We start from the raw sequence: 27,832 nt of genomic DNA on the forward strand, positions 1-27,832 counted from the left end.
GACTTCATGTTATACGTTATACATTAATATAATAAATATTCATTATGTAAAAAATGACAGTAGAGAATAGTTATACATATACATATAAAAAATAATATTATTATTACTCTAGAATAGATGAAGTATATTCATCTATTAATATTTTTGGTATTTTTAATATATCATATCATTATAATACCTATACAAGGTTGCAGTAAAAGTATCATATTGTTTTTACAAATTAAGATGATTATTATCTTTATTCAGACATAATGAAATATTATAAAGGAAGAAATTTATTATCATCTTTTATTATAATCAAAATTTTATTAAAACGTTATACATTATTTACAACATGTAGCATAATATATAGCACATCATAATGTACTATTTATACTACGAGGAATTAGTTCACTTGGTACTATATGTAGTACTTGGTACAAATACTTAACTTTCTATGGCTTAAACAAATGTTACAAGTGATGTTGTTACCATCACCGTAATTATGAATCATGTATCTTATAGTTTGTATATATTACTGTGATTGAACAGAATTATCTAAATTTAAAATGTAAAATTACATTCGTTGTGTTTTAAAATCCTGCTTTAACTTTTGCCGATTTTTGTTTTTTCTGATTTCAGTTATTTTTACAATAACTCATTTATTTATCTATAAATGACAATTATCAATATCAATCAATAAAAGTATGGTAATTATGCATTACTAATTAAATGTTTGTCCAATTGAGTTATTATTATAACATTCTAATTTATAATAAAAATTGTTTATTTGAATTAAAAGAATATTAGTTGTTTATGCAAGTAAGAGTTTCATATACAATGTATAAATTTCCTTTCAAAATATTATTAAGTATTATAAAATTCTTGGAAAATGCAACGACATTAGGCACTCTGAAAAACGTGCTTTTTAGTATTCATCCTAATCTAGTTATTTTAGTTAATCATATTAAAAAATATTTGCTCGTATTTTTATCATTATTTACGAATATTTTATAATATTAAGTGTAGAAGTCTATATGTTCCCTTTATGTCTACTATTAAAAGTATAATATTTTTGCACATGGCACGTTTTTCTGAGTATAATTAAATTGCGCATCGATATTTAAGAATATTTTCTATCTTTTTAAATATTTTTTATCATCTTTAAATTCAAATATATTGGTTGCTAAATAATTAATTATTTAACTGTAATTCATGACGAATTCTAAACACTTTCTGGCACGATTTTGTCATAATGGAATGTGCTACTGGAGTAAAAGCTACCCCGTTTCGGAACATGCGGTGTAGCAATTTCTTCTTGAAGCGGCTTATACACTAAACCGCAGTTCTTGTTATCAATTAAACCTTGTCGAAGGATCATTGGTGGCCTGATAACAGGTCCCTGACCTCGCCGTTTGGTCAAATAAATTGCAATACGTGCCGTTAGTAGAAGAATCAAGAAAATTATGATAATCACAATAAATACAGGCCAAAGTGCATCAGTGTACCAAGGATGATATTCCATATTTTCAGAGGCAACAAAGTCTTCGTATTCTTGATCTTGAGTTGTCCAGGCTTTCTCAGATTCTTCATTTGACTTTATTCCGTGATCAAAGTTATGTAGTTTAGGAAAATCCTAATACAAAAGAACAATTTATTATTCGTGATTGAAGTAATTTTTTTATATAAAAGTATCCTTATGATTGTTAAAAAGTAGAAGATATGTACAGTATATAGATACAATTTCGTAATGTTAATTGTATTCGATTGTAACTCTTGAAAGCAATATAATTTTCTTATAATTTTTATATTCATTATTGTATCAATTAATTTTGATTGATAATAATTAGAATCAGAAATTTGTATAATTCTTGTATATATAAAAGTGTATATAACTTCAAATTTTGGTATGATTATTAAAAATATTTTTGATAAGAAAGAAAAGAAAAAAGTGTATAAGAATCACTATACAAAATATTTCTTAACATATAATTTCTGTTAACAAAATATAATAATGATCAAAAATGTTATAGTAGACTTAGAAGCATAGTGTCTGATAAATAATTTTTATATATATAAGTGTAATAATTACAATTACATTTTAGTTTATACAATATTGACAAAACTAAAAAGATAATATTAAACTTGTTTATACAGAGTAGCTTATAAGTTACTTTCACATTTAAAAGCTATATAACTTCTTTCTTATTGTATACTTCTAAATTTCTGTTTCAAATTCTTGAAATTTGTTTTTGGAAGTGTATAGTTGAAAATTTCAGAATGAAGCAACAAGTAAAAATCCGTGGAATAAGACCCGATTATTCTTTGCGACATAACGTCACATCAAACTGTAATATTGCAATCTTTACAGGATGCAACTCACGATGATGAACTCTTGGCTCTTTAGTACCCCAAATGTGCTTGCTGTGTTTTGCTTATTAACATATTCATTGAAGTAGAAGTGGACTTCGTATACCATTAGAATAGCGTTAGAATAATGTGGTATTCGTTTCCAGAATAAAAATCTATTATTTTTTCTCGTTGCTCTGTTGTGAACTTTTCATTATTATTTCATTATTATTATAATATTTAATTGCAAATTTAAAAAAAAACAAATATTAAATATTTTAAACAAACATTTACAATTATAAAATAGAAAATTTATACAAATTTTAAATGGCAAAGTGATTTGTGGGCCATTTTGTATAAATTTCTTTATTATATTCTATCATTAATCAAAATGGTGAAAATTATAAAATTTATGCATACTTCATCACTTTCAACACTGCTTCCCAGTAGAGGGTCTGAATCTTCTGACGTGTCAAATCCACCAAGGAAAATTTTCAACTTCGTTTCTTTATGAGGAACCGGTCTCGGTCGTGGTCCAGAACTAATGCCGTCACAAACTATTTTTGCCAAATCCGTCCATTGACTGATACCTTCCGAGTCTTGATAGTTGTCACTATCACCATAATTGCTTATATAACTGTAAATTATACAAATGCACATTATTCTATTTAATTTATACGCTTTCCATATTTTACATTTAAAGTTTCCTCTATTGATATGGTTCTATTGAAATGGTTTAAGAAAAGCAATATTGTTGAATTTACTTAAAATTTTATAAGTTCGTATTATGTGAACCATCAGCACAAATAAAGTTTTATTTAAAAGAAAAAAGATTCTCTGTTTTACTATTCCAAAAAAAGACCAGCCATTAAAAATCCTACAAGACTATTACTTTTTTCATGATGCAATAGCTTAAAATAATTCTTTTATTTGATTTTAGTTTTATTAATATCTATTCAATCTTTTTTAATATATGTGAAGATAATATTGCATAATGTTTATGATTAGTATTAAATTATACGAAAGTGATGCTGATAATGATTTTACTATTTCATTTTTACTATTTTATTTTTAAACTAAGTTTCAATAATTAAATTTACTTTCTTGAATTATTATATAAAAATTTATCCTTATATGCCTCGATAATATTGCGATTATAATTTATTTGAAAGTCTATATTAAAATATAGAAATATTTCTTCCAAACTGAAAAGTAGATATTATCATACATTTTTAAATATTAGTTAACTATATGTTATAAAATGAATAAATACCTTGACAATTCAAGTGGCGTCACACCATGATCCGTGAGCCATTGTACAGCATCTTTAAACTCAACATCACAATCAAGAGAATTATATGATAAGTCCAAACCAACAATATTTGGCATTGCTCTTAGTTCTTCTACAGTAATCCGACGAAGAAGATTTTGCCGAACTGACAGGGATCTAAAAGAGCAATATATATATTACAATTATTTTGATTTAATGTCAATATTATTTCATATTATATTAAAATTGTTATCTTTATATTTTTAGTTTATATGAGAAATATAACTAGGAAAAATGACTAATTTAAAATAAATAAATAATATATAAAATAGTCAGTAAGAATAAAAGGATTAAATGTTTTGCAAATGCAGGTATAAAAACAAATTTTTATTGCGATAAAAATATGTGTACCGTAAACTATTCAGTGGAAGTCTAGCTTCAGACCAAACTCTCTCCAAAGCGCATCTGCTTACATCGAGTTTATTAAGACTGGGAGTCATGAGGAATGGTGTCACTTGTAATGCTGTCAAAGGATTACCCGCAAGATTGATTTTAGTTAAACTAGTGGCACCACGGAACATATTACTTTCCAAAGTACTAATTATATTGTCAGAAAGATCAAGAATTCGCAAAGACGAGAGGCGACTCAGAAGTCCGTCAGGAAGGCCAGTCAAACGATTTCTAGATAAATTTAATCGTGCTATGGCTGGCATGGCGTTGAAAGTTCCTTCTTCGAGGAAATACAAACCACAATTTGAGCATTCAAATCGATATACACTGTAAAAATGAATTCAATTATAAATGCGATTTTATATATGTAAAAAGTTAATTATATACAATTAACATAACAAGTATATCAGATATATTATATATTAATTAATCATTATCTAAATAATTAATTTTATTTATATATATAATATGAATGAACTGGATGTACATATGTTTATGCTGTAAATAATAAAATAAAGTATAGAATTTAACTAAAAAAGCATATAAAACAATAATTAAAGAATTCTACGAAAATAAAAGTATTTAATTAACACAGAAATAAAAGATTGTGAGACGATAAAATAATATATTTTAGAGATATTGTGTTTATGTTAATTTAATTTTAAATTAATTAAATTAGTCTTGTTTAGAGCATTTATTAAATACATTTAAATTATGACTTAACTTCTATAAAAATCTATATATGACGTACTGAGGAAATTACGCTTACAAAATTAGATAATAAATTTTCTATTTAAATATATTTATTGTACCGCGTACGTTACATTAGTTCCGAAAATTCTATTATCATATTGCTATATGTATATTAACATTATATATAGTCATATCTATGTAGGTAAGTTTCTGTAAGGTAAAGATTTATAGAAAGCGAGCCACCCCTTGCTGCGATAATTTTTTAATGTGATTTTAAGATCATCACCTTTTAGTTATTGATGTACTATTGCATCAAAATACAAAAAACGATTTTTTGATATGTTTTTAATAAATGGTGATCCCTAGTGAAGATCTTTACAATACTGCTCAGGATGATGATCTTGGCAACATATTAAAAAATTATCAAAATCGGAGGTAGCTTCCTTTCTATGAATATTTACCAATAACAAAGTTATTCTAGTGAATAAGTTAATTTTCAAATATAATTTATCCCTGTTTCTTAATTATACATATACATATGTATATCTATTTATTAGAAAAGTTACGATGATAATAAATATTATATATGTATAGTGAATATTTAAAAAAGTAGTCTTACCTGAATGTATTAGAGTCAGGTCCAGATGTTTTGAATATTGGCAAGGTCTCCAATTCGGGGTTATCGTTCATTAATAAAACTTGTAACATCGAATTAGCTCTTAAATGGTGTTCTGTTAGAGAAGTTAGTTTATTATCACTAATATCAAGATTAGTAAGTTGATTAAGATTAGTAAAAGCATGTTGATGAATTCTCTTGAGGCCATTCGATCTAATTGTCAATGTATCCAGTAGGGTTGCATCAGAAAAGTCATCTTTTGCTATTATCTTGATTTTATTATTAGATACATCTAATAATTTCACTCTCGGTGCTTGTATAGTACTCAAATTGGTCAAATTATTTCCTAAAAGTTAAATACACATTTATAAATACATACAATTTGATCAAAAAAGATAAATTGTTATTTAACTACTAATATAAACTAATTTATTAGTCATTAGATATTAATATTAATTTCTAATAACTATCGTTGATGATTATAAATATTAATCACGAAGTTCAAGTTTGTAATGCTGAAAGAAAAAGAGAACTTGTGCTCTTTTGTCTTTCCCTAATTAATATATGTTTTCTCTAATAAATTCTTTCTTTCATTGTTACTGAACAGAATGCTAGTAAATAATTTTCTCATAAGAACATTTATGTTGCATCAATTAAATAGTAAAACGTGTACGATTAACTATATTAATCTTACCAGCAATACGAAGTGTTTGAACCCTACTGTTAGAAAAGAGATCAACAGGAAGTTCGTTCAACATATTGTTCGAAAGATCCACTTCCAGAAGTGATTCCAACGTGCTAAAAGATTCGCTGTCAATTTCCTTTAATTTGTTACCTTTTAAATTAACGTAAGTCAGACCATTCATTTTTGAAAACGCTGTACGTTTTAGTTTTGTCAAACCATTAAAGGAAAAATCAAACTCTGTAACTGATGGAGCGTCAAACAGGCCATGTTTTGCCAATTTCAAATCTTGCGTATGCTTTAATGGATTTCCAGAAATAGCAAGTAATGATAGTTGTTTGTTGCTTTGGAAAGTGTTCGGATGAATGTCTTGAATATCGTTACGTGTTAAATTTATAGAAAATAAGTAGGGTATTCCATCAAACGCAGTTTGATTTAATTCGATTATTCTCGTGTCAGAAATCACAATAGATTCCAATTGTTGGAAACCTCGTGACTGAAATGCATGAGGGCCAAGACTAATTAGACCAGCATTTTCTATACGCAAATGTACAATATTTCTGTCAAAAGATTGATGTTCCACGAGTTTGGTGCATCTAAATACAGAACAAATGGAAAATTTTTTTAGTTATATATGTCTAAATTCGAAGTAATATATGAATTCTTTGTTTTATAGAAATTATCAAATTATGTAATATTTATTAAATTAATATTGTGTTTATCTGTCGCTAGTATAAAAGAAATAATTAATTTATATCATGTTATCGTCAAAAACTAGAAACGTACGTTGCAGTCGATACAGCTGCATACTCCCCACTACATTTACAATAATCGGGACATTGTGTCATCACTTGTTCATCATCTTCGGGCTCTTGGTCGTTTTCGTTATCGTCTTCATCAGTATCGTCATATTCGTCTTCGTTTTCATATTCTTCGTCCTCGTTCATATCATCTTCGTAGGGTGCGTCTTCATCTTTATCTAATTTTGGTTTAGTACTGCTTCCGGTTATGCTATTATCGCCGATCGTCCTTAATGAATTTGAGGAGGATGTTAAATTTACGCGTTTTTCACCATTAACTTCCACTTTAGCTCCATCTTGAGTCTGCAATTATTTTCATCACAATGTTATTATAAAATTATGATCAGATGGCATTAGCTACGATTATTCCAATATCTTTACGTTAAAAAGAGACGAAAATAGGAAGGAAGAAAGGATATTTATTAATCATTATCAGAGATTTGGATTAATAAATGTTTCAATATGCCAAAATTATTATTACGCACAAGCATCTCAATATTATAAAGTAACAAATATATGTATATTGTGTATCTCCGTTAGTTCTCTTGTCTTATCATTTCAGTCACTGTCAGATTGTCGGTTTTATGTAAAAACTTACAAATCACCTTAGAATTAGAAGCTTCTTCGTCTAAAGTATGAATTTCTTGCAAAAGTAAATCCTTAGGACCAAGGAAAGGTTTTAAAAGTTGTAGATCATCTTTTTTTAATTTTGAAGTTACCCTCTTATCACCCGAAATGGACGTTTTGTCTTTTGCTTCTCCATTTATTGTTGCGGCAGTGGAATAAGACACTTTCCCGGACGTATCGTTTGTCTTAAGTAAAGATTTTTTCGATAATTCTGCAGAATCTTCTATAAGGTTTAACGATTCGTCTGTAGATGATATTGCGTCGTTAGGATCAGATAGAGCATTACTTCGAGGAACCACTCCAGATACGAGTACCGTAAGCAGCAAAATGGTCAGAGTCTTCATTTTATAATCTATAAATAAAAACGTTTTTATATAAAAATATATAAAAAATATATTTTGAATTATGAACATCGTTGTATACATATATAGCCAGTATACCATACACATAGCATCTTGAAAACTTTACTTTCTCAAAGACTTGACATGTTTTTTGATATAATTTGGAAAAGTAAGATAAGTCGTTTTGTTTTTAATCTTCGGCTTATCGACAAAATTCAGCATAAGTCGACCATAGATTACTTAATAATAATAATAATAATAATAAGTCGACTTAATAATAAGTCGACCATAGATAAATTAATTAATTAATAAATAATAATTTGTACGATGACGACTATTATCACAACTTAGATAAGAAATTCTCTGTGTACAGATGTTGCTTGTTTTATATAAAAAAATGAATAGTTTGTATAGAAAATGATTTAAATAAAGTCATTTAGATTAAGTAATATCATTTGTCTGATATTTTCTTTTTACATGGTGTTTCTCAAAACTTTAAATTATATAGTAATCAGTATTAGATCCTATACTTATGCATAGTATTTTTCGCGTTCAGTAGTGTTCGCCGAGTTATTCCTACCTTACAACTACTTTCACTGCTTTCATTCGGTACTCAATATGTACTCAAAACAAGAATACATCAAAACACCTACCTCCTTCGATAAAATTTACAATCCAGAAGGAGGGACGCGATATCTTGGACTTGCGATTGGCGATATCTGAGCGTTGAATCATCAAGAGAAAAAAATAAAATTTGTTTATAATTATATCGCTTACAAGTATTTTGACCAAATTGACAAAGTGTCTCAATGAAATTAATACCATAAATGTGATTACGTTGTAGTGAATCTGAATTACATGATTAATTTTTTTGATATCATTGTGCGTCACAATGTGTATTTCACAATGTCTTCTCGTTGAGATGTGAAACATCTTGTCAATAGATCTGGATACCGACACATTTCGTTGATGAATGCGAAGACGTTAATAATGTTAAATGGAGGATACCTATGTTATATTTTTAGAAGCGAAGAAGTTCCTAAAGTTTCTCTTATTTGTCTTCTACACGGAACGACAGTTAGGCTTTACAGTTGAAAAATATACACTACAAATATATCGTCTATATTACAAATTCTATAGTATGCATGAATACTGCGTCATGACATAGGGATCTATCGTTTGTAGATAGATTAAAAAAAAAAAAGAACATAAAACAAATATTCTCATTTCTATTTTATATATTACAGAATAATTGTATGACTACAAATAATGATAGTATTAGAAATTTATATATAGATATAAAATGTAAATTTAACAATAGACGTATATTATAATAATATAGGTAATAGTAATGATAATAGAAATATAGCTTCTTTCTTTATTTCATTCGTACTAAATGCTTCCTAGCATGTACCTAATGTTTTATAGGCAAGTTCGAGTAACTACAACCGGTTTTGAAGGAAGTACTTATCTATACCAAAAAAGAAAATGCATTCGGGTAACTGAACCAAGAAAAGTTTCTACTCTCTTGACCTTGTACTTCGATCTTGAATCAATACACTAGTGTTCAAAGCATCCGGATACTTTGATACATTTATTATAACAGTACGCTCGACATGAAACTTCAATTGATTCGTCAACACAATGATTGAAGAACTATCATGTCGTTATAGATGGATAATTATTTCGTAGATGGATCAGCATGTAAAGAAGTTGAAGATTAGAAGTTAAGATTCATTGTTTTCAATTCTCCCATCACATTTCTGATAAATACTAGTAACATTTATTGTTGCCTGAGAGAAATTCTTAAATGTCATAAATGAATTGTTCGTCCACGAGGAGGTACAAAAATGGCCATTTTTGAACATCCTTCTTTCAAAGTTGAGGTACGACACTTTATCTCGATTCTACTTATTCTTGTTTATGTCTTGTACGTAGCTAAGGTGTAACGAGTATTCATCGTGACACAAAACTCAAATGTTCCTCCAGTCAACGCTATGAATATTCATTAAAAATATCGGACTTTGATCGCATTGAGTCAATATCATTACTAGTATCTCCGTCACTTGCCAGTACCGACGCCTGAATTTTAAAATATTTCAATTTGCATCGGTATCCAAACCCAACCCTTCAATATCACTTGCACGAGGTCAATAATACATATTATCAATACGTATTGGAGCTCTCCTGCTTTAGTTAGTGTTAAAAAAGAAAATAATACTGTTTACAGCATTGGAAATACGTCTCATGTAAATTAAATAGTGTTAATTAGTGATTATAAAATACGGAAGAATACTCAAGGTATTATAACGGAAACATCGTGAAGGAGAACTTGAAGAACTAATTTTTGATGCTGCAGTCTTTAAATACACTTTATATATGAAACATTCTGTTTTTTCACTCATTTCATTGTTTACGAAATGCAATTAATTATTAATGACGTATAATTCCGATGGTAAATAATAATGGTCTAATGGTGAAAGAATTTAATTTTCTGCATAAATATATTTATACGCCTGTATAATTGTGCACGTTAATAATTGGGTAGAATTTGATGAAATTGTAGAAATTAATGATGAATTAATAATTAAAAAATTTATTCATTACTTTTTAGTAGAATAAAATTAATTACTTTAATTTGTCGCGATATCACTTTAAAATGTGAGATAAGAGTTAACGAGATCCATAGAAATAATGTTTTGTAGATGTAGATGCATTATACCGCGACATTACTGATATAACCATTGTTATCGTGAAGCGCGTCTCATTGTCAGTGCTGTATGATTATCGTGTTCAATGTTCAACTACCACAATCATTTTTTAACCTATAATTCAATTCGTAATGAGACAAATCATTTTATTCGAAGAGAGGCACGATCACAGTTGAAGCGTTTTTTTCAGTGATAATAATTTCAATGAGCCTAAACTATAAAATTGTATAAATAGCGTACGATATAATTAAATTTTCAGTCACATTTTTGATATAAAGTTCGAAATATTGTTCTTAATCTTCAAACGTACAATGCTATCAATTGGGGAGAAACACATTTTTTAATAAAACAGCCACGTAACATAATTCATGATGCGTTTGAATATATTCAATAGTATTCATATTACCAAGGTAAAACGTACTGACGTAAGCGAATTATTATCTATGTATGATGTAATTCGAATACATTGTTATTCGTAAATAGCTCTCTTTGTATGTTAACTTCTATAACGCCCAACTATTTTACTATATAATAATTATTGTAATTTCAGAATGATCAGTTCACCAAGAAAAATATAGCAATTTGTTAAGTAGAGCTAACAGTAGCAATAACTGTATTTTCTAAATTGTTCCTTTTCTTTCTTTTGTAGCCTAAATTAAAAATGCTTATATAGTTTATTATATTTGGACAAGTCACATGTACATAAGCGTCATCATTATTAGAATTAAATAATTCTTTAACAATATAAGGTCGTAGGCGGAAGGATACGTTATATATACGCGCTTTGTAAGCTACATTCCAAGCAAACTTCTAATCAAGGAAAATTTATCTTTTGTACATCGACAGGCATGTTAGAAATGTAGGTATGTCTAAATAACAGACGGCAAGAGTCATCGGAGATGGAATGTAATCTAAGGAAGGTGGGCTTCAAAACGATCAGGTATATACGTGTGAATGTTGCCTTAAAAGGTGGATGGTGGGTTTAGGTCGTAGGGTGCACGAGTGCCAGTTGGGTTCTTTGTTCGACTCTAAAAAAATCTCAGCGGTTAAAACCAGGTAGAGTTACCTGTCTTCGAACATAACGCAGGTGGTCCCTTTTGCTTTTCCATTTCAATTTGGGCGCAACAAACACGCATAAAAGGCGTAGCCACAGCTACTTTATTCCAAAGGGGGTCTGTAAATCTTTGGATTGACATTTTTGGCCCACCTATGCAGTCGATGATGAATCTAAATGGACCGACATGAGACTAGATAAACGAATCCGGATATATTTTGTACAAACAAATGCTCAAATACTATTTCGTGTAATAATCTTTTGTTATTTTTACTCCAAGGAAATTTCTAGCTATGGAGTAAAGCGTAAGAATTGCGCGAGTGTATTATTATACGAACACAAATGAACTATTGACGCGATAAATATTTTAGAAATCTAATTATCGTATAGATATTTTAAATTAACGCCGAAAACAAAATTTCCGTGACTATAAAGAATAGTGTTATGAATGACAACAATATTATAGTACTACGAATACTTCTATCTTTCTCTATAAAATTGTAAGATTTAGTTAAAATAAAAAAATGGCGATGAAAAAAAATTAAACGACTTCTTGGAACTTTTTTTCGCGATAACGATGTATAAAAACAACATTACGTAATGTAAATTGGTTAAAAGTATACAATTTTTGCTACACGTGAACTATAAAGGAAATATCACGCTAATGCATCGTTGTTTCGTAGTTATAATAAAAAGTTACATATTCTATTACGTCGCGAAATATACGATTTTTTTTTGTTACAAAAAAAGACGGTTTGTCATTCCTTGATTTGTAATCTCTATCTTATTATTGTATCTATGATTACTAGATAATTATCAACGCAAGATCATGTACAAAAATATATCGGAAGAAAAATGACTATTCTAAACGAAATAGAACGATACGCTTAACTTATTATTTCTTGTTTCTGGTTACTGCGAAATCTTTATTGTGTAATTAAAATAAAAAAATTAAAGCAAGCAGATCATTTAAATTAAAACAAAAAGAAATTACTCTTTCAACAGATAAATATTATTAAGACATCGCGTCTGCCGAATAAAACGTTTCGTCTTGTAGAAAATATTCTGTGGACGTGCGTTGGATAATTATTATATGGTAGCGTCCTTCGAGGAGGTGTTCTATCGAAGCATTCTCCTAGTCAGATTTATATCTCGATTCGATTAAATCCCTGTGCTACTAATTCGTCGTATGACCGTAAAGCGACTTCTTGCGAAATAAACCGGCTCAAATGACACTCTCTACAGAGGAACATTATTATATAGCGTTATTATAACATAACAGCCGCAATTTGGTGTCGATAACAGTAAAAGTACCTAACCATTTCATGACTGAGTATGTATTTACTTCGTTGAATTACCTTTCAAGAAAATATCAATATATTGCTTAATTAATCGTTACGTACAATCGACGTCGTACTTAATCATACTTATCGTTTCTTGGATCTTTTGATTGCTATTGTTCGCGATGAACAAAAAATATCAAATATCTAATTAAAGACAAATGAAATGATTCACGATGAAAGCTTAAAAGGAGAATTTATATGCTACTTGTTCTTTAATAGGTAAGAGATATTTCCCTTATATGTGACAAGATATATCATAAGTGAATTCTTAGCACGGAATTGATGGAAACAAAGAATTTTTTGCACTCTACTTCTTTTTTTTTTCGCGATATCTTCTTGAAAATATCAGATTCTAGGAGTTGCTGACTAGTAGGCGCGCCTGATTTCCTCTTTTGGTTTAGTTAATCGTGCTGCTCTCGTTTCATCGTATAAATGTTTCTGCGTGATAATAGTCACTTACGTAATGTGTTACTGTTGTATGTGAAATTAAGAGCATGCAGCTTGTATGTATATATTATGTACTCGGCTCTTTTCATTCTATTGCTTTGCATGAATGTTCGAACGAATCAGAAGCATTTCGATTAGATTAAAAAGTGTCTTTAAATATTGTTAACATGTTATCAATAAGTTTCAAGGAAATAATTATTTCTCTTTTGTATTTCATTGTTAATCATTGAACCGTATAGAGAAAGTCACAATGCTACTCACAGAGTCCCAAAATTGTAAATCTTTATAAGAATTAAATTTTTAAAAGTAGTGCGGCAAAATTGTTTATCGTAAGCGTTAATTTCCTTTTTCATTTTAACAGCATAACGTTCGTTAAACTTCATTTCATCTGCTGGCTAGTACGCTGTTACCATTTTATCACACAATATACATAGGTTTTTATCATCGGTGTATCTTATCAGTGCGTTTATCTTATACCTACTGATAATATATTTGTTTTGTCTGAGACTACGCCATTGCTTTTTTACGCCTTTATAGCTTATATTTGAAGCTGTGATACTGTTGCACCTGTAAATATGTACCCAATGCAATTTTTGCAAACTTTTCAGGATTTCTTAAGCTTGCAGCTGTGCCACTTAGTAACAAATTTTTGTTTAACATTATGTTTAACAAAGTGAAATTATTTGCAATATTGTTACGCAGATTCTTTATCGAATTATCTTTAGAGGGAGAAAGAAAACGAGTGAGCTAGCGTTTATCTCTAGTTTATTTCTAGATAGGCCGAAAAACAGACAATAGAAAAAGCTAGCTTTCATACATATTTTAATATAATAATCTCAATAATACGAAAGCTTGGGTTAATTTTAAAATAAATCTACAATAGAAGATGAAAATTATCAACATTTATCGAAATGTTTTTCATCTATGTTTTTCATTTATGAAGCAAATATTTATTTTTGTCAGAAATGAAGCAATCGAGAAGAAATGGAAAACAGTTAAAAATACCATGTTATATCATAGCACAAAAGATTAAAAAAATGTTTCTAGAGACCTATAGTGTTGACTGATACTTTCTATTATTTTTCTGTTAGCACCAAACAAGATGTTGATCTTTTATAACATTCTAGTATAATCCAAAAGAATGATTATACTGCATATCTACCGACAATGTAGGATTCTTTCTTTCTTTTTCTTTTTTTTTGAAGCAGGAACGCATTACAATCTGTTCTCACAGAGAATTACAATGTTGGATGAATAAGAAAATTTTAAACATCGTTTTTTTAAAATTTTGTGTGTTATATACTGGGTATGTCAATCAAAACTCCCATTTAAGATAACCCGTTGTCTATTGATTGTATCGAAAAACGTCATAAATACATTATGTTGTATTTAAAGGGCTCATCGAATGGGTGGTCGGATGTTATCATCTAACAAGTACAACCGATTCGTTTGTTACCTAGTCTTCTATATATTAAATTTGGCAAATGAAAGTTAAAATATTTGCTATAGTTTTCTAGCATAAATAGGTTAATACTTTTTTGTAAAGAATGTTCAGCTGTATCGATTAATGTTATAAAAAATGTATGATGTGATTTAAAAAACTCAAGGTCACCTTGATATCTCAGAAAATATGATATTAGAAAATAAAATTGCATCCATCCGATGAGCCTATCGAAATGCAACATAATTCATTTAAGACGTTTTTCGATAAAACCAATAGGTAACGAGTTATTTTACGTTATTTTACTTCTTATTAAGGCTGTATTTAGAACTCACCCTGTGTGTACAATCTGCAATGAAAAACTCAACACATTGTAAATCGTTTAATTTAAAATTAACATCCAATCATGTATTCTATCTTTAGAATTTTAGATATTCGCTGTACAATATCGAAAATAACTTTTATAAACGAAACAGAAATTTAGTTAAACATTTACATTCCACAGATTAAGTGACAATTGACGGATAAACCAAAAAATTTAAAAATAAGGATTTAAGTCGCAACTACCTCAATGTTATAATATAACTCACATACAAGTCTTGTCATGGAAAGATAATACTTTACAATGATTTCCTGGAAGCTTTGCTGCTTATGAAGGAGTTTCTGCAGTTCTCCTTCGAATTGATAAATAAGGAAATTATGCTCCAAAGATCGTTTCAGCATAAGGAAAACGCGACAGTACGACTTTACTATGCATTAATTTATTATGTCTTAAACACTTCCATTGCTAGAATAAGTTTTTTATAATTATAATTATCGATCTCCGCTTATGACAGAAATTTCTTGTCAATTTTGATAAAGAATTGGCCAATTAACGATTTTCTGTGTCTAATTGCACGCATAAATTCCATGTGACCAGATTTTTAACATCTAAGTTAATTCTTCCAAGATTACGCAATCAATTTTTGCATTTCATTTGTTTAGTTTTATATAATGTCCAGCAAATCGTAAATTATGTCCTAAAGTTCTTTTCCATTATGCGCATGTATTTATATGATTTAATTATTGTCAATTACAACAAATTTTTACAATGCAACACATGCACGAACAAGCAACAGATTTCCAAAAGATTATAATGAAATAGAAGCAGCCTATAATCGTTTATTCATTATTGAATTATCCTATAAATAATTAGCACGCGATTAATTATATCATCTACTTTTAGCTTCCTAAACAGAGAGAAAAAATTGACATAAAAAGATGATCCTCCATTACGTAAAACATCGTAGACGTAAAAGATAATGTAATCAATTTAAATGGTATCAAAAATTTGTGAAATTCATGGAATCAGTCTTTTGTTAAATAAGCTATCAAAAACTTTTTTCTTGCTGTATAAAATTATAACGATATAATTATGACTCTCATCTAAGTATTTTTATCACAAATATATCTAAATGCGTGCTATTATGTAATATATCATGCAGAAACGCTTATAGTAATAAATGTATATGAACAAAATTTAATTTGCAAAGATCATGCACATATGTGTCATTAAAAATACATTTTTATACAAAACAGAATACATAATTTAAATAGTTTTTTGTAAGAAATGTAATTCAAATGATATTATAGAATTTTTAATATATTTCGAATATGTCAATATTCTTTACATATTTACAAATTAATTGTATAGTATTTAATTTAACTACAGCGCGGATTTTTATCATATTATAATAATATATAATATAATATTATATATTATTATATTATTATATATTATTTATTATATATTATATTATTATATATTATATAGTAATATAAATATTAAAAAATAATATATAATATATATGGAATTATTCACCGATGATTAATGAAGTATGAACTTCGAAGTATATATAAAGTACTCCACTTTCCATGATTCAAGAGTATCGTGTTTATAACTGGAAGAAAAAGCAAAGAGGGGAAAAAAAAGAAGATAATCGAGGCATCTGGCGAACCGGCTCGTCCACTCGGAATTTATTCATTCAGGGACCGGGAACGATCGTTTCTGATCTTGACTGAAAGTATCAGCAGGAGAATGAAATTATGGAGCATACAATAGTCGGATTTTAACCGAACTCGATCCTTCGTACAAGTATGTCAGTCGTGTTTAGGAATCGTGTTTCGTGTATTTTCTACCAAGTACAGTTATAGTAGGTATTTTTTTTTTTTTTTTTTAGAACAAAATAAATGCAGTGTTAAGTGATTTAAGTGTAAAATTCTATTATGTATCGCATTCTAATGTTACTTTCATTGATACGCATTATTATGCTATTCGTTTAAATAATCGAAATGTGAAATATTACCACTATATACGCGTATATAGTGGTAATATTTAATATATTTATATTATATTTATATTTAATATAATATATTTATTTTGTACGCAGATACCTATTACCACTATATACGCGTATATAGTGGTAATATTTCACATTTCGATTATTTAAACGAATAGCATAATAATGCGTATCAATGAAAGTAACATTAGAATGCGATACATAATAGAATTTTACACTTAAATCACTTAACACTGCATTTATTTTGTTCTAAAAAAAAAAAAAAAAAATACCTACTATATACGTATATACGCGTATATAGTGGTAATAGGTATCTGCGTACAAAATAAATATATTTAGTGTTTCGTAACGATATGTTACGAAGAATATAGCAATAATCTGGACATTAGTCATTTTAAGTAAACCTTCCAAACAGTTACAAATCGAATTAATCATTTAATTAGTCACTTTCCTTGAATAATTACTTAGTATTATTTGCCGATATCAGCATTTCTATTGTCTTTAAATTATAGACATGTTTTAAAGTAGTAATATAATAAAATGTAAATATTTAACTATAGAGACATGTACAAATTAATTATGCTAAGTTTATGAGATAAAAATTGAAATGTTGTGCTTCTCTGATTTTTTCGTTTAGGAGACCAAATTTTGCTCAACAATATTTATGAGAATGTATATTTTAAAATAGCGTGCTTTATGTCAGCGAGAAAAAAAGATTTAGACGATATAAGGGCTAAATAAAAATTGTTCGACATCAAAGATAACCAACAAGTGCATCTATAGAAATTGTGCATTCTTTGCAAAACATGATTGTCCCTATGTATATTGTACATACATTACACATACAATATATTGAACATGTTGATATAAAATTGCATCATTCTATAGTATAAAAGAAAAATACAATAAAGGAAAATGTATCAAACTTAGTTATCCAAGTTAATTTATTAGTTCTATAGTTTATGGAATTTTCCTTGTTTATGAAACTAGAAATTCGAATTAATTGTAGGTTCACATTGTGGTAACAAATTAGGCAGTAGTAATTGTCATAAACAGATTATTGTGTGTCAATGTAATGATATACTGATGAAATACAATCATAAATAAATAAATAAATAATTTAAAAATGTAACTTCCAAGTTATACACGTTGTAAAGTATTAAAGAAATAATTTTCGTCTGTGAAGAAATCACTGTCATTAAAGATATTGTGTCAGCCGACAGTTAAATTCCAGTAATTTTACGCAATATAATAATAATATTATATAGGTACCTCCATATTAAATTAAATACCTTTATATAATATTAAAATTAACGGAGATATGTTAATGTTCAGAATAAATAAAATTTATGTTATAAACATGCAATAGTAAACAAAAATGTAATAATAATTACGCCATTTATATCTTTGAAGTATATAGTTATGAGGACACTAAATTAATTTATTACGAAATCACCTAAGTATGTTTTGGCAATAATAACTTCTAACACTATGCTGCTATATCTCTCAAAGCCTATTTTTATTAAGAATCTACATAGTTAAATGTTATGCATTTTATTTACGATTAGTCACGATCAGTTGATCATTATTATAAAAGGCACATCGTTTAGATTTACTGTAATACACGTGTATTAAATGCTAACAAAATTTATGACAGAAGGAAGAATATAAAATATCTAACAACATCCAATCACTCCTAGGGAATAAAACAGTGCGAAAATACCGTGAAGTTTTTAAAAAAAATATATATACATATATATTTTTAAAACTATTCCAATTAAAACCCTTTTAAATCAAAAGACATACATAAAAATCATAGTCACTAAATAAACAAATGTAGGGGTTTATAATAGAAATATTAGAAATTTATTTTCTGTTGTCACATTCGTTTAACTTTTTTTTATCAGTTTAAATTTAGACGACGTTGTAAAAGCTGCCAAAGCCATAAATTAGTTAGCTAAATATTAAAACAGTTTGTTTATGAAATCCAGGTGATATGATAATTATGATAATTTTCCACTAAGAAATGAAGGTCGGGAAAAAAATTCCATCGACAATAGTGTTATGAAAAAGATTATTGCCAATAGTCCAAAAACAAACAGGAAGTGAGATTGTATCTTAACTGAAAGTAAATCATTCGACAATTACTTAATGGAGATAGCCACCTCATTATTTCAAAGAAAGAAACAGAATCCATTTTTAAAACATATCGTCTCGTATCATTCGTGACAAACAGAAAAGTTCGAAACAATGGGTTGAAAATGATAAATATACATATATGAAACCAATGTCGAAATAATCGCTTTATTCAAAACAGATTGTGCGGTGATCATCAGATAGAACTTCATGATTATAATTTCCTATTATTTGTAACCACCTATTATAAATGTAGACATACAATAATATTAAAAAGTACGAACAATATATGAGACATATATATAATATATAGTCAACAAAGAAACTATTTGCATTAGTACACAAGTGAAAAAATAACTATACGATAATTGTAAGATTTACTATAAAATTTTGCTGCATTTTCCTTATTCTCCCATGTTTTCAAATATCTAAGTATATTTGTAACCATTAAAATTTAATTCCATGTTTCGGAATGAAAAAAGGCTATTAAGAAAGATGCCTACAAAAATTAGAAATTTTTAAATTGATCAGTTTTCTAAATCTAGAGTAATCAAGTTATTGGAAAAATGTATAGGATCGCGTGGAAATCATTTTGGAAAAACGAAATATCAGAAACTTAATATCAATTGTTTCGACAATTATATTCGCAAACGGTATAACGTAAACAGAATACTCGTTAAAAAGTATTGGAACATACCTGTTACTATTTTATTGCAAATTGTAATTTATTCGATGAATTGTTTATTTTTAACAATTTCCTGTCAATTGATATAAATAAATAGAAATAAATTGGAACTATTGATTATTTAAACAGGTGAGAAAATAAATTTATCATAACTAAGGTGTGCTAAAGTTACAAATATGTTTTTGAAACAGATTTTATTAATTGTGTAGGATATAAACGTCCCTAAAAATAACCAGATGAATAATCTTCCACAAACTGTTTTATTTGAAGTACACAAAGTATTTGCAACATGGTTTGTACAAAAGTCATGTATATTCAAGTTATTAGATAAAATAATATCTTTTGTCGAAAAATAAATAGAAATATGTATTTATTGTTAAATCATTCTTCTCTCATTTATGTTAAATAATATCGACAAATAGAAAAGTATAAAAATTTCAATTTAAATAAAGCAAATGGTTTTCACGATTTGAATCGACTAAAAAATTATTATTCGCGTCATCAACGTTGGTTTAGATAGAACAATCAATCGGCGATCCAAAAGAATTTTCGTATAATACTGCTGACGACAGATCGGTAGGCGGATAGGTTGACCGCCTGTAAATGACTTCTACAATTTTTTTGTGCCTATCCAGAACGCTGACAACGCATATTTCTAAAAGTAAGTTCTCAATTCGTCCGATCAATTTATGTATGAATAACGTTACTTCTCGAAAGTATGTTTTCAAACTTTTTAAATAAAATCATACAAAATATTAAAATAATTGAATTCGCCCCATTATCTTTTTATAAAAGCAAATACCACGTCTTTAAAACATATAAGTATAAAGTATCATCTTCCAAATTAACAATTCTTCGACATAAACAGTTTAATACTTTCTTTTTATAGGAAATGATAAATTGGATTAAAAAAATGAAAAAATCCAAGTTGGTTTTTATATCTTTTCTACGCGGTCACCTCAAAAGAATTATTAATTACACATAATTACATGCTTCTCCAAAGGAACCATTAACCACATTCCATGTAGCAACCGTTTAATTCGCAAATCAAACATTTTTCATTACATTTAACGGTTACGTGGGTATTGGGCATTTATAAGTTAAAATGAGGCAGCTTGTATATTTTACTATGGATGAACCAAAACTTGCCAATTGATTCAAATTATGCTCATTCCAAGTAGAAAACATTATATGAATATAGGCCGTGAAGGCTCAGTAATAATTTAAGCAAATTTAGTTAACGAACGTTGATTATAAAGCGCATTGGTAACTTATAACACAGAAAATTATTTCTCTGCTGTCTGTACCAGATTCAAGTTACGTTTGGTTTGTTGAGTAAAATATTATTTTAGAAAAATAAAGAAAAATATTACATTTTTAAATAATTTCCTATTATAATAGATTTTATTAATCTTTTATACGTAAACCATTTGGACATTAAAATATTTGCAACAAATCATTAAGTCTGCATTATTATACATCTGAAAATTCATCTAAAAGTAATTGGTATTATATCAACAAATGGCGACTTTCATTAAGAGCATCTTCTTAACCATTGACTTGCATGGACATATTATGTAACATTTACTGTTCTGATTCATATCCCAAATCAATTGATAAATTGATGTTTACCCGTGGTGAAACATTCTGCTATCTATGATAAAGTAGATTTCTAATATATTTATATAATAGAATAATAAATCAGTATTTATATTTATCTATAGCAGTGCAAAGTTATGAAATGAAATATGTTCTAGGAAGATAACTTTGACATCATTCGATTTCTTTTATCGTCGAGAATCATTATCATAATAATAAAAATCATACTATTAGTGTAATCCATATGATAGAATTTAACTAAAAGATCGAATTATGTGTGAGGGGATTTTAATATTTCGTAGAATATCGGAAGAATAATTCATATGAGTAGAGTATAAAATACTGCAGATTTGCAAAGAGTTAAAAATTCCATTCGAGAACTAATATTTTGTTGACCGGCAGCGAATGTACAGTGACTTGCGAAAGTATTTCAATACTTAACATAGAATATATTATGTGTGCTATATAAAAATTTTGTAAAATTTCATTAACATTATGATAACACGTAATTATAATGATTATATTAATAAAATTAGGAGCCAGTGCGAAAAGATATATATGTAGAGTATTGTGGAAATGACAGGTCATTTATTGCAAACGGACGATCTCAGTATGTAGTATAAATAATGGCTTTATTCAGATGTATTAATTAGTGCTAAAAATAGCCTCATCAGAAATATTCCAGCTTATTAACCAAATCAGTCATTGACTGCTCAAATAAAATCGACGTTCTTCATAAAATCTATAGTAAATGTTCAAATACTTTCATGAGCCATTATATATACAATTCCTGTTTACATAAATGTATCAATTTATGCAGCTATTGCAATATAATGTATATTGTATGTACTACATGTATTGTATAAGTTATTGTTATAATAAATGTTGTTCATTATGTTGGATTGTGTCTGTATATGTCTGTATATTTAGAATATTATCTATTATTTTGAAGATTTTAATACCGTTAAATTTTTTTAAGTGACGTATCGATACGAAAGAATTTTTTGAGTTGTATGTAGGTACTGTTTCGAACTGTTTGACTGACATTGAGATATACATATGGTGAGCGAAGTCGGAAGGCACTCCCTGAGTGGAGGTCAATCTGCGTATACATTAAGCGAATGTACAAGTTCTGTTAATTTTACGTAATAAAAATATGACAAATTATTTACGAGGTTATGTACAAAGAACTATTGCTCCTTAGAATTTATGAAATTATCAGTTTGACTTTCTCTGTATATAAAAATTTTCGACCATTTAAAACAAAACAAAGTATCGTTGACATGTTTCTTTATTTATAGCTTCAGGCTTATTTATGTCTTCAGACATTTGATAAATATCTTTGCAGGTTTGTGCTATAGCGTTACTTTTCTTAAACTTAAACTCATATTAGATACAATGTTATATATGAACTTTAATCTCGGATATCCTCCACTTTGATTGTTGGCATAAAATAAGCAAAAAGTTATATTCCTGTATATTATTATTAAAGTAGGACATTTGTAGTTATTATACAGAATTAGTTTCGATTTTTAAGTCCATGATTACCCAATAAAAAGATAGTTATAGATGTTAGTTGTAAATAATGCAGGCAAACACAGAATGTTTATATCCGCCTAATACATAATACATAATAAAAGTACAATAAATTCTTTTTGTTTAACGTCTCGTTTCCAAGAAAATGCAGTTCGTAATATGTGTCGTTAAAACTTCATTTTAAACTTGACTTTCTCAAACATGCAATGAAAAAATTTTTTACTCCTTATTTAGACTTATTTTTTACTCTGCATATAATACTAACATTATGCTAATGAAAAGGCAAAAAATATACGTAATTGTTGTATAATCTACGATACACGAAATAAGTACATATATGTATATTATCATATATATTGTAAAATATATCAAATTTCATGTAACTAAATTTGGAAATTAATAAAAGCAAATTTACTTCAATTACGCTGATTTTAGCCTTTACATCTTCACACATATAAATATGACATAGGTAATTAATTTTTAACAGGAATGAAACATAACGTAAAAATATAGGGAGTCCCTGAATAAAGAAGAATTATATTAGATATATCATCAATCCGACTGATAAAACAATTTGCCTCTCCTCATTAATTTGGGCAGTTCTTAATTCTACTATGAAAATAGTTAGCGCTTAGCTTTTAAATAAGAACAAATCGGATACCAAGCTACGTTAACAGAATAGCATCTTTAATCGTTGCAAGTAATGATGGAATGGCGCTTCTACCTTGACCGTCATTCCGCACAATCCACCAGCTTTCACAATCACTAACGTCGATCAGGCATAAACCAAGTTTCAGTGTTTCCCTTGGTTAAAAATAGATTATTCAAATGGACACTGACCTTGCTATTGTACAATCAAACAATTCGACGCTAGGATGCGAGATATTATTATAGCAAGCATTCTTCCGCCGATAGGTACCATTATTTGGACATGCTGACAACAGATTTTATGAAAGTAAATAAGATGTTACTTTCGCCCAGTAAACGAAATTTCCCATATTATATTTTTTGGTCATGTTTGAAATATAATTAAAATATCTAGCACACGGTCCAATAGAGAAGTTATGTTCAGTCATAGCCTACTTTCCGTTTAAAAATATTTGATATAAATGCGACGTAAATTATTACAATAAAATTTGATGGAAACTCTCATTTAATAATAAATAAAATTTTCCGCCTATACCAATTAATATGAATATTTATGTACTAATATAGATTGTAAACATTTATGGAAACAAATAATAACTAAATGTATAGTATTTAGATATTTAAACTTTCGCATTAAAAACATTCTACAATGACAAGACAATGACATGTGACAATTACGTGCAATAAATTTAAAATACATTTCATTACGATTGACCTATTGTGTCATTTTATGTTCTACAAAGTTGATGTTTCTCTTAGACAGGATATATTTAGACTCGAGAATGAAAATAGAAATAAAATTAAAAATAGTCTCAGTAACCGTAACATAACAATAAAAATTAGATTCACAAATTGAATTGTATAACACTGTATTGTACTGTATAACACGTTATTTCAATTGACATTTATTAACTTGTCCCATATTTGCTTTTGTTAAAGAAGTCAATTAAAATTAATAAAATAAGCTTTTGAATACTTGAATGTTCACGCTTTTAAACGATTAAGACTCACCACAATCTTCGTAAATTTTTGCTACCCAAATCAAAATTTTATCACAAACATTGTAGAGAAGAACGCGCGGTGAATCTGTTTTCTTGGTTGTAGCAACGTGCAATAACTGTCAGCCAGCTCTTGAATCGTAATCTAACATACACAGAGTACGCATAGCGTGTGCGTACTACTGCGTGCTACGCGACAACAGAACGTATTCATTACTTACATAAAAATATTGTTGGCATATATTAATATTAATGTCCTTTACTATAACTACGCATGTTTTTTGAATCAACCGTAGTATTTAAATGATACAAAAACTCTTCATTCTTTGTGACCTTCCATTATATTTATATGAATACACGATTCTATTGCATTTGTAATTCATGTATAACATAGTAGTTGCGAGGTATAAATCTTAGTTAATAAGTTTATAACTTTTGATTTCTCATCGCTAATAGTATCGAAAATAATTTATGTTGTGTAAGTTGTAAAACGTAACAAATAAAAGCTTAAAATTTAAATCATATTGTATAATACAAAATATTAAATAATATTTAATTAGTTAATAAATTTTTAGAGTTGATAAATGTCAATTAAAAATATTGTATAATATAAAAATAACTAAAAGTAGGCGTCAACATAAATAATGAATTCAATCTCAATTAAAGCTTCTATTAAAGTATCCATGTATTTCATCCTTTATTGAAAATCATATTTATCATTTTACATCAAACAATAAATAACACAGAATTTTTATTCCTAATTTCAAGGTAATTGAATTTAACTGAATTGTAGTAACCAATCATTAATATTGCGTAGTTATTTTGAACGTATTTTGAACGGAGAATTATTTGATAACTATCTATATTAAAATTCTATTTCACTGTTATCTCCACTTGAGATATTTATAATATATAAACAGAATATATTTCATGATTATTGCACTAAATACATAGACAGGCATATATGTATATGCCTATACACATTATAATATATATACCTACATGTTATACATACATATGTATGTGTCATCAAACTTTTAGTATATATATATTATATATCTATATATAAAGAAATATATATATATATATTTCTTTTTCTGTAAGTAAATATGTACACAGATCTAAAAAATGAAGGAGATTTCATTTGCGACATAACAGAAACTTCTAGAATGACTCAAATTCTTGCTACAAACATGTTACCTTGTCTTTTGTTTCTTATCGGTTTCATTGTTTCAAAGCTGGATGGCGCCAACGAGGGCACAAAAATATAAGTTAATGTGTAGCTGCTGATACATACGCAAAGGTATGTATATCTGTATTTAGTCACATTAGAGTTTAATTCTCCCACGTGTTCGAAATCTATCTGTATTTAGTCACATTAGAGTTTAATTCTCCCACGTGTTCGAAATCTACGCTCAATTATTCCAATGCCGTTACTGTTATTTTAGATTGAACAAGGTAGCATGTAAACTGAAGCATAACCAGGTTGTCCTTTTTATCAATTTTACTTATGTATGCGTTTGCATTTCCACCATGACTGATTAGTTAACATTAATCAGTTGAAAAATTAGTCGTGAAATTGAAAATATTAACGTAAAAAGCGCCATATACTTAAGATAAAATTTTATAATCTTATAATTACTTAAAAATGAATGTATTGTTTTCAATAAAAAGATTTTTCTGAAACATGGATTATAACAAATGATAATTAAACAATAATATGTATATTAAGCGCTATTTAGATGCACGACTAAGTAAATAATAAAATGAATAAATAAACGCGTTCATCGACACTAAATCGTTGCCTAAAATTATTGTTAATGTTGCCTAATGTTGGCTAATGTTGGCTGATAAATATTTTGTCATGCAAACTGCTGCGCAATATGAATAACTACATATATGAAATTTTATTATTCTTGTTTTGCCTTTGATAATCACAATATAAAATTTAGTTTAGATAATTCTAGAAGGTGCATACGTTCACAATAATTCTAAAATTTTACTCAACCGTAAAAAATGAAAGCAAAGTATTAAACTTACGAAATAAAACGAATATCAAAGCTCATTCTTACATTTTTAAATTATATATAAAAATTATATTTAATATACAGTAAATTTTAAATATGTAGAAATTACAAATCTTTTGCATTTTAAAAATATTTTTTAATATCGCGTCAGCATTTGTGAACAAGACCTACGATGATATTTGAAACATTGTTTTAATGATAAAAATTATTATAACTATAATCTGATATTTTAATTTAATAAACATTAATTGGAAAATATAAATAGCAATTCAAAATATACCAATCCAATGAATTTGAATTAAGATTTTGGTGTACCAATTCCTAAGACTGTATTATATATATACATATGTGTATCGTGACAAATATTGCAACTGTACTTTGATCATAAATGGGAAATCGAACCCATTCAAATTAAACTTGTCAGGGATATAGTAAAAAATAATAGGATATTAAATGAAATTTTCAACAGCCGTGAAAAAAAGGTACAGGGAGAACATGGTAGCATGGTTCGTGCAAGTTTGTTCTTCAAACATGGCAGCAATAAATATACGAGGAATGACATGACCTTAATCGAAAAATACAGCTAAGATGATTGTATGCAGAGAAAGAATGCATATTGAAGAAGCAAGCTGTAGCTAATGGAAATACACCCACGAGTATTCACATCTGAAGGATGGCAAGGAACGATTCAACGGAATGTCCTTAGTTGGCGTGCTACTGGAGAAATTCCTCTTGCAGTCGAATAGCGGGGATTCGATACCGATTCAACGAGGAACGGATGTTGAATATACTTTGCAGTCGGAAAAACATTAACAGATATAAAGAGATCACTCACCTGTTCGTTTCTGCTATTGGTACTCCACAGACATGGATAAACTACACACGCGTAAGATCGTATGCAATAATGCAACTACAATGGAACGAGCACCGAAACCTGACGTTCCTCTTCCGTGCTTACGACGGTTTTGATTTGTGGACTACGTAGCCTATTGCACTCAGGCCAGGCGGCTAAGAGTGGGGATTAGTAAGGCCCCAGGGTCGCGTCACTGATTGGTCAATTG

General features: G+C 28.1%; 2 protein-coding genes across 4 annotated transcripts in view; one reads left to right on the top strand and one right to left on the bottom strand.

Moving 5' to 3' along the window:
- Nucleotides 1-274: 274 nt before the first annotated feature.
- LOC126923070 (extracellular matrix protein 2) lies at nt 275-27,771 on the bottom strand. 3 transcript variants are annotated; one of them, XM_050736116.1, is made up of 9 exons: nt 27,607-27,771; nt 7,559-7,818; nt 6,826-7,142; nt 6,052-6,635; nt 5,361-5,703; nt 4,010-4,375; nt 3,602-3,775; nt 2,749-2,965; nt 275-1,615 (listed from the first exon to the last, which is right to left on the bottom strand). In XM_050736116.1, the coding sequence occupies exons 2-9, from the start codon at nt 7,808-7,810 to the stop codon at nt 1,205-1,207; spliced, it is 2,664 nt and encodes an 887-aa protein (XP_050592073.1). In that variant the 5' UTR covers nt 7,811-7,818; nt 27,607-27,771; the 3' UTR covers nt 275-1,204. The 3 variants fall into 3 exon arrangements, with proteins under 3 accessions (XP_050592073.1, XP_050592056.1, XP_050592063.1); XM_050736099.1 differs by having other exon boundaries at nt 7,445-7,818; XM_050736106.1 differs by lacking the exon at nt 27,607-27,771 and adding an exon at nt 24,758-24,897 and having other exon boundaries at nt 7,445-7,818.
- The window catches only part of LOC126923097 (protein windpipe), a 59,520-nt gene continuing 40,609 nt past the window's right edge, over nt 8,922-27,832 (top strand). The window contains exon 1 of the mRNA XM_050736194.1: nt 8,922-8,925. The gene's annotated coding sequence lies outside the window, so the exon portion shown is untranslated. The remainder of the gene's footprint in view (nt 8,926-27,832) is intronic.

This window comes from Bombus affinis, chromosome 2, assembly GCF_024516045.1.
Source record: "Bombus affinis isolate iyBomAffi1 chromosome 2, iyBomAffi1.2, whole genome shotgun sequence".
Taxonomy (NCBI): domain Eukaryota; kingdom Metazoa; phylum Arthropoda; class Insecta; order Hymenoptera; family Apidae; genus Bombus; species Bombus affinis.

Bases quoted from the DNA above. Each gene is read 5' to 3' on its own strand.
- LOC126923070 (XM_050736099.1), bottom strand. From the start codon at position 7,810: ATGAAGACTCTGACCATTTTGCTGCTTACGGTACTCGTATCTGGAGTG. The intron at 5,704-6,051 runs GTAAGATTAATA...TTTAACTTTTAG, and splicing joins TCAAACACTTCGTATTGCTG to GAAATAATTTGACCAATTTG. The intron at 3,776-4,009 runs GTACACATATTT...TTGCTCTTTTAG, and splicing joins CTTCCACTGAATAGTTTACG to ATCCCTGTCAGTTCGGCAAA.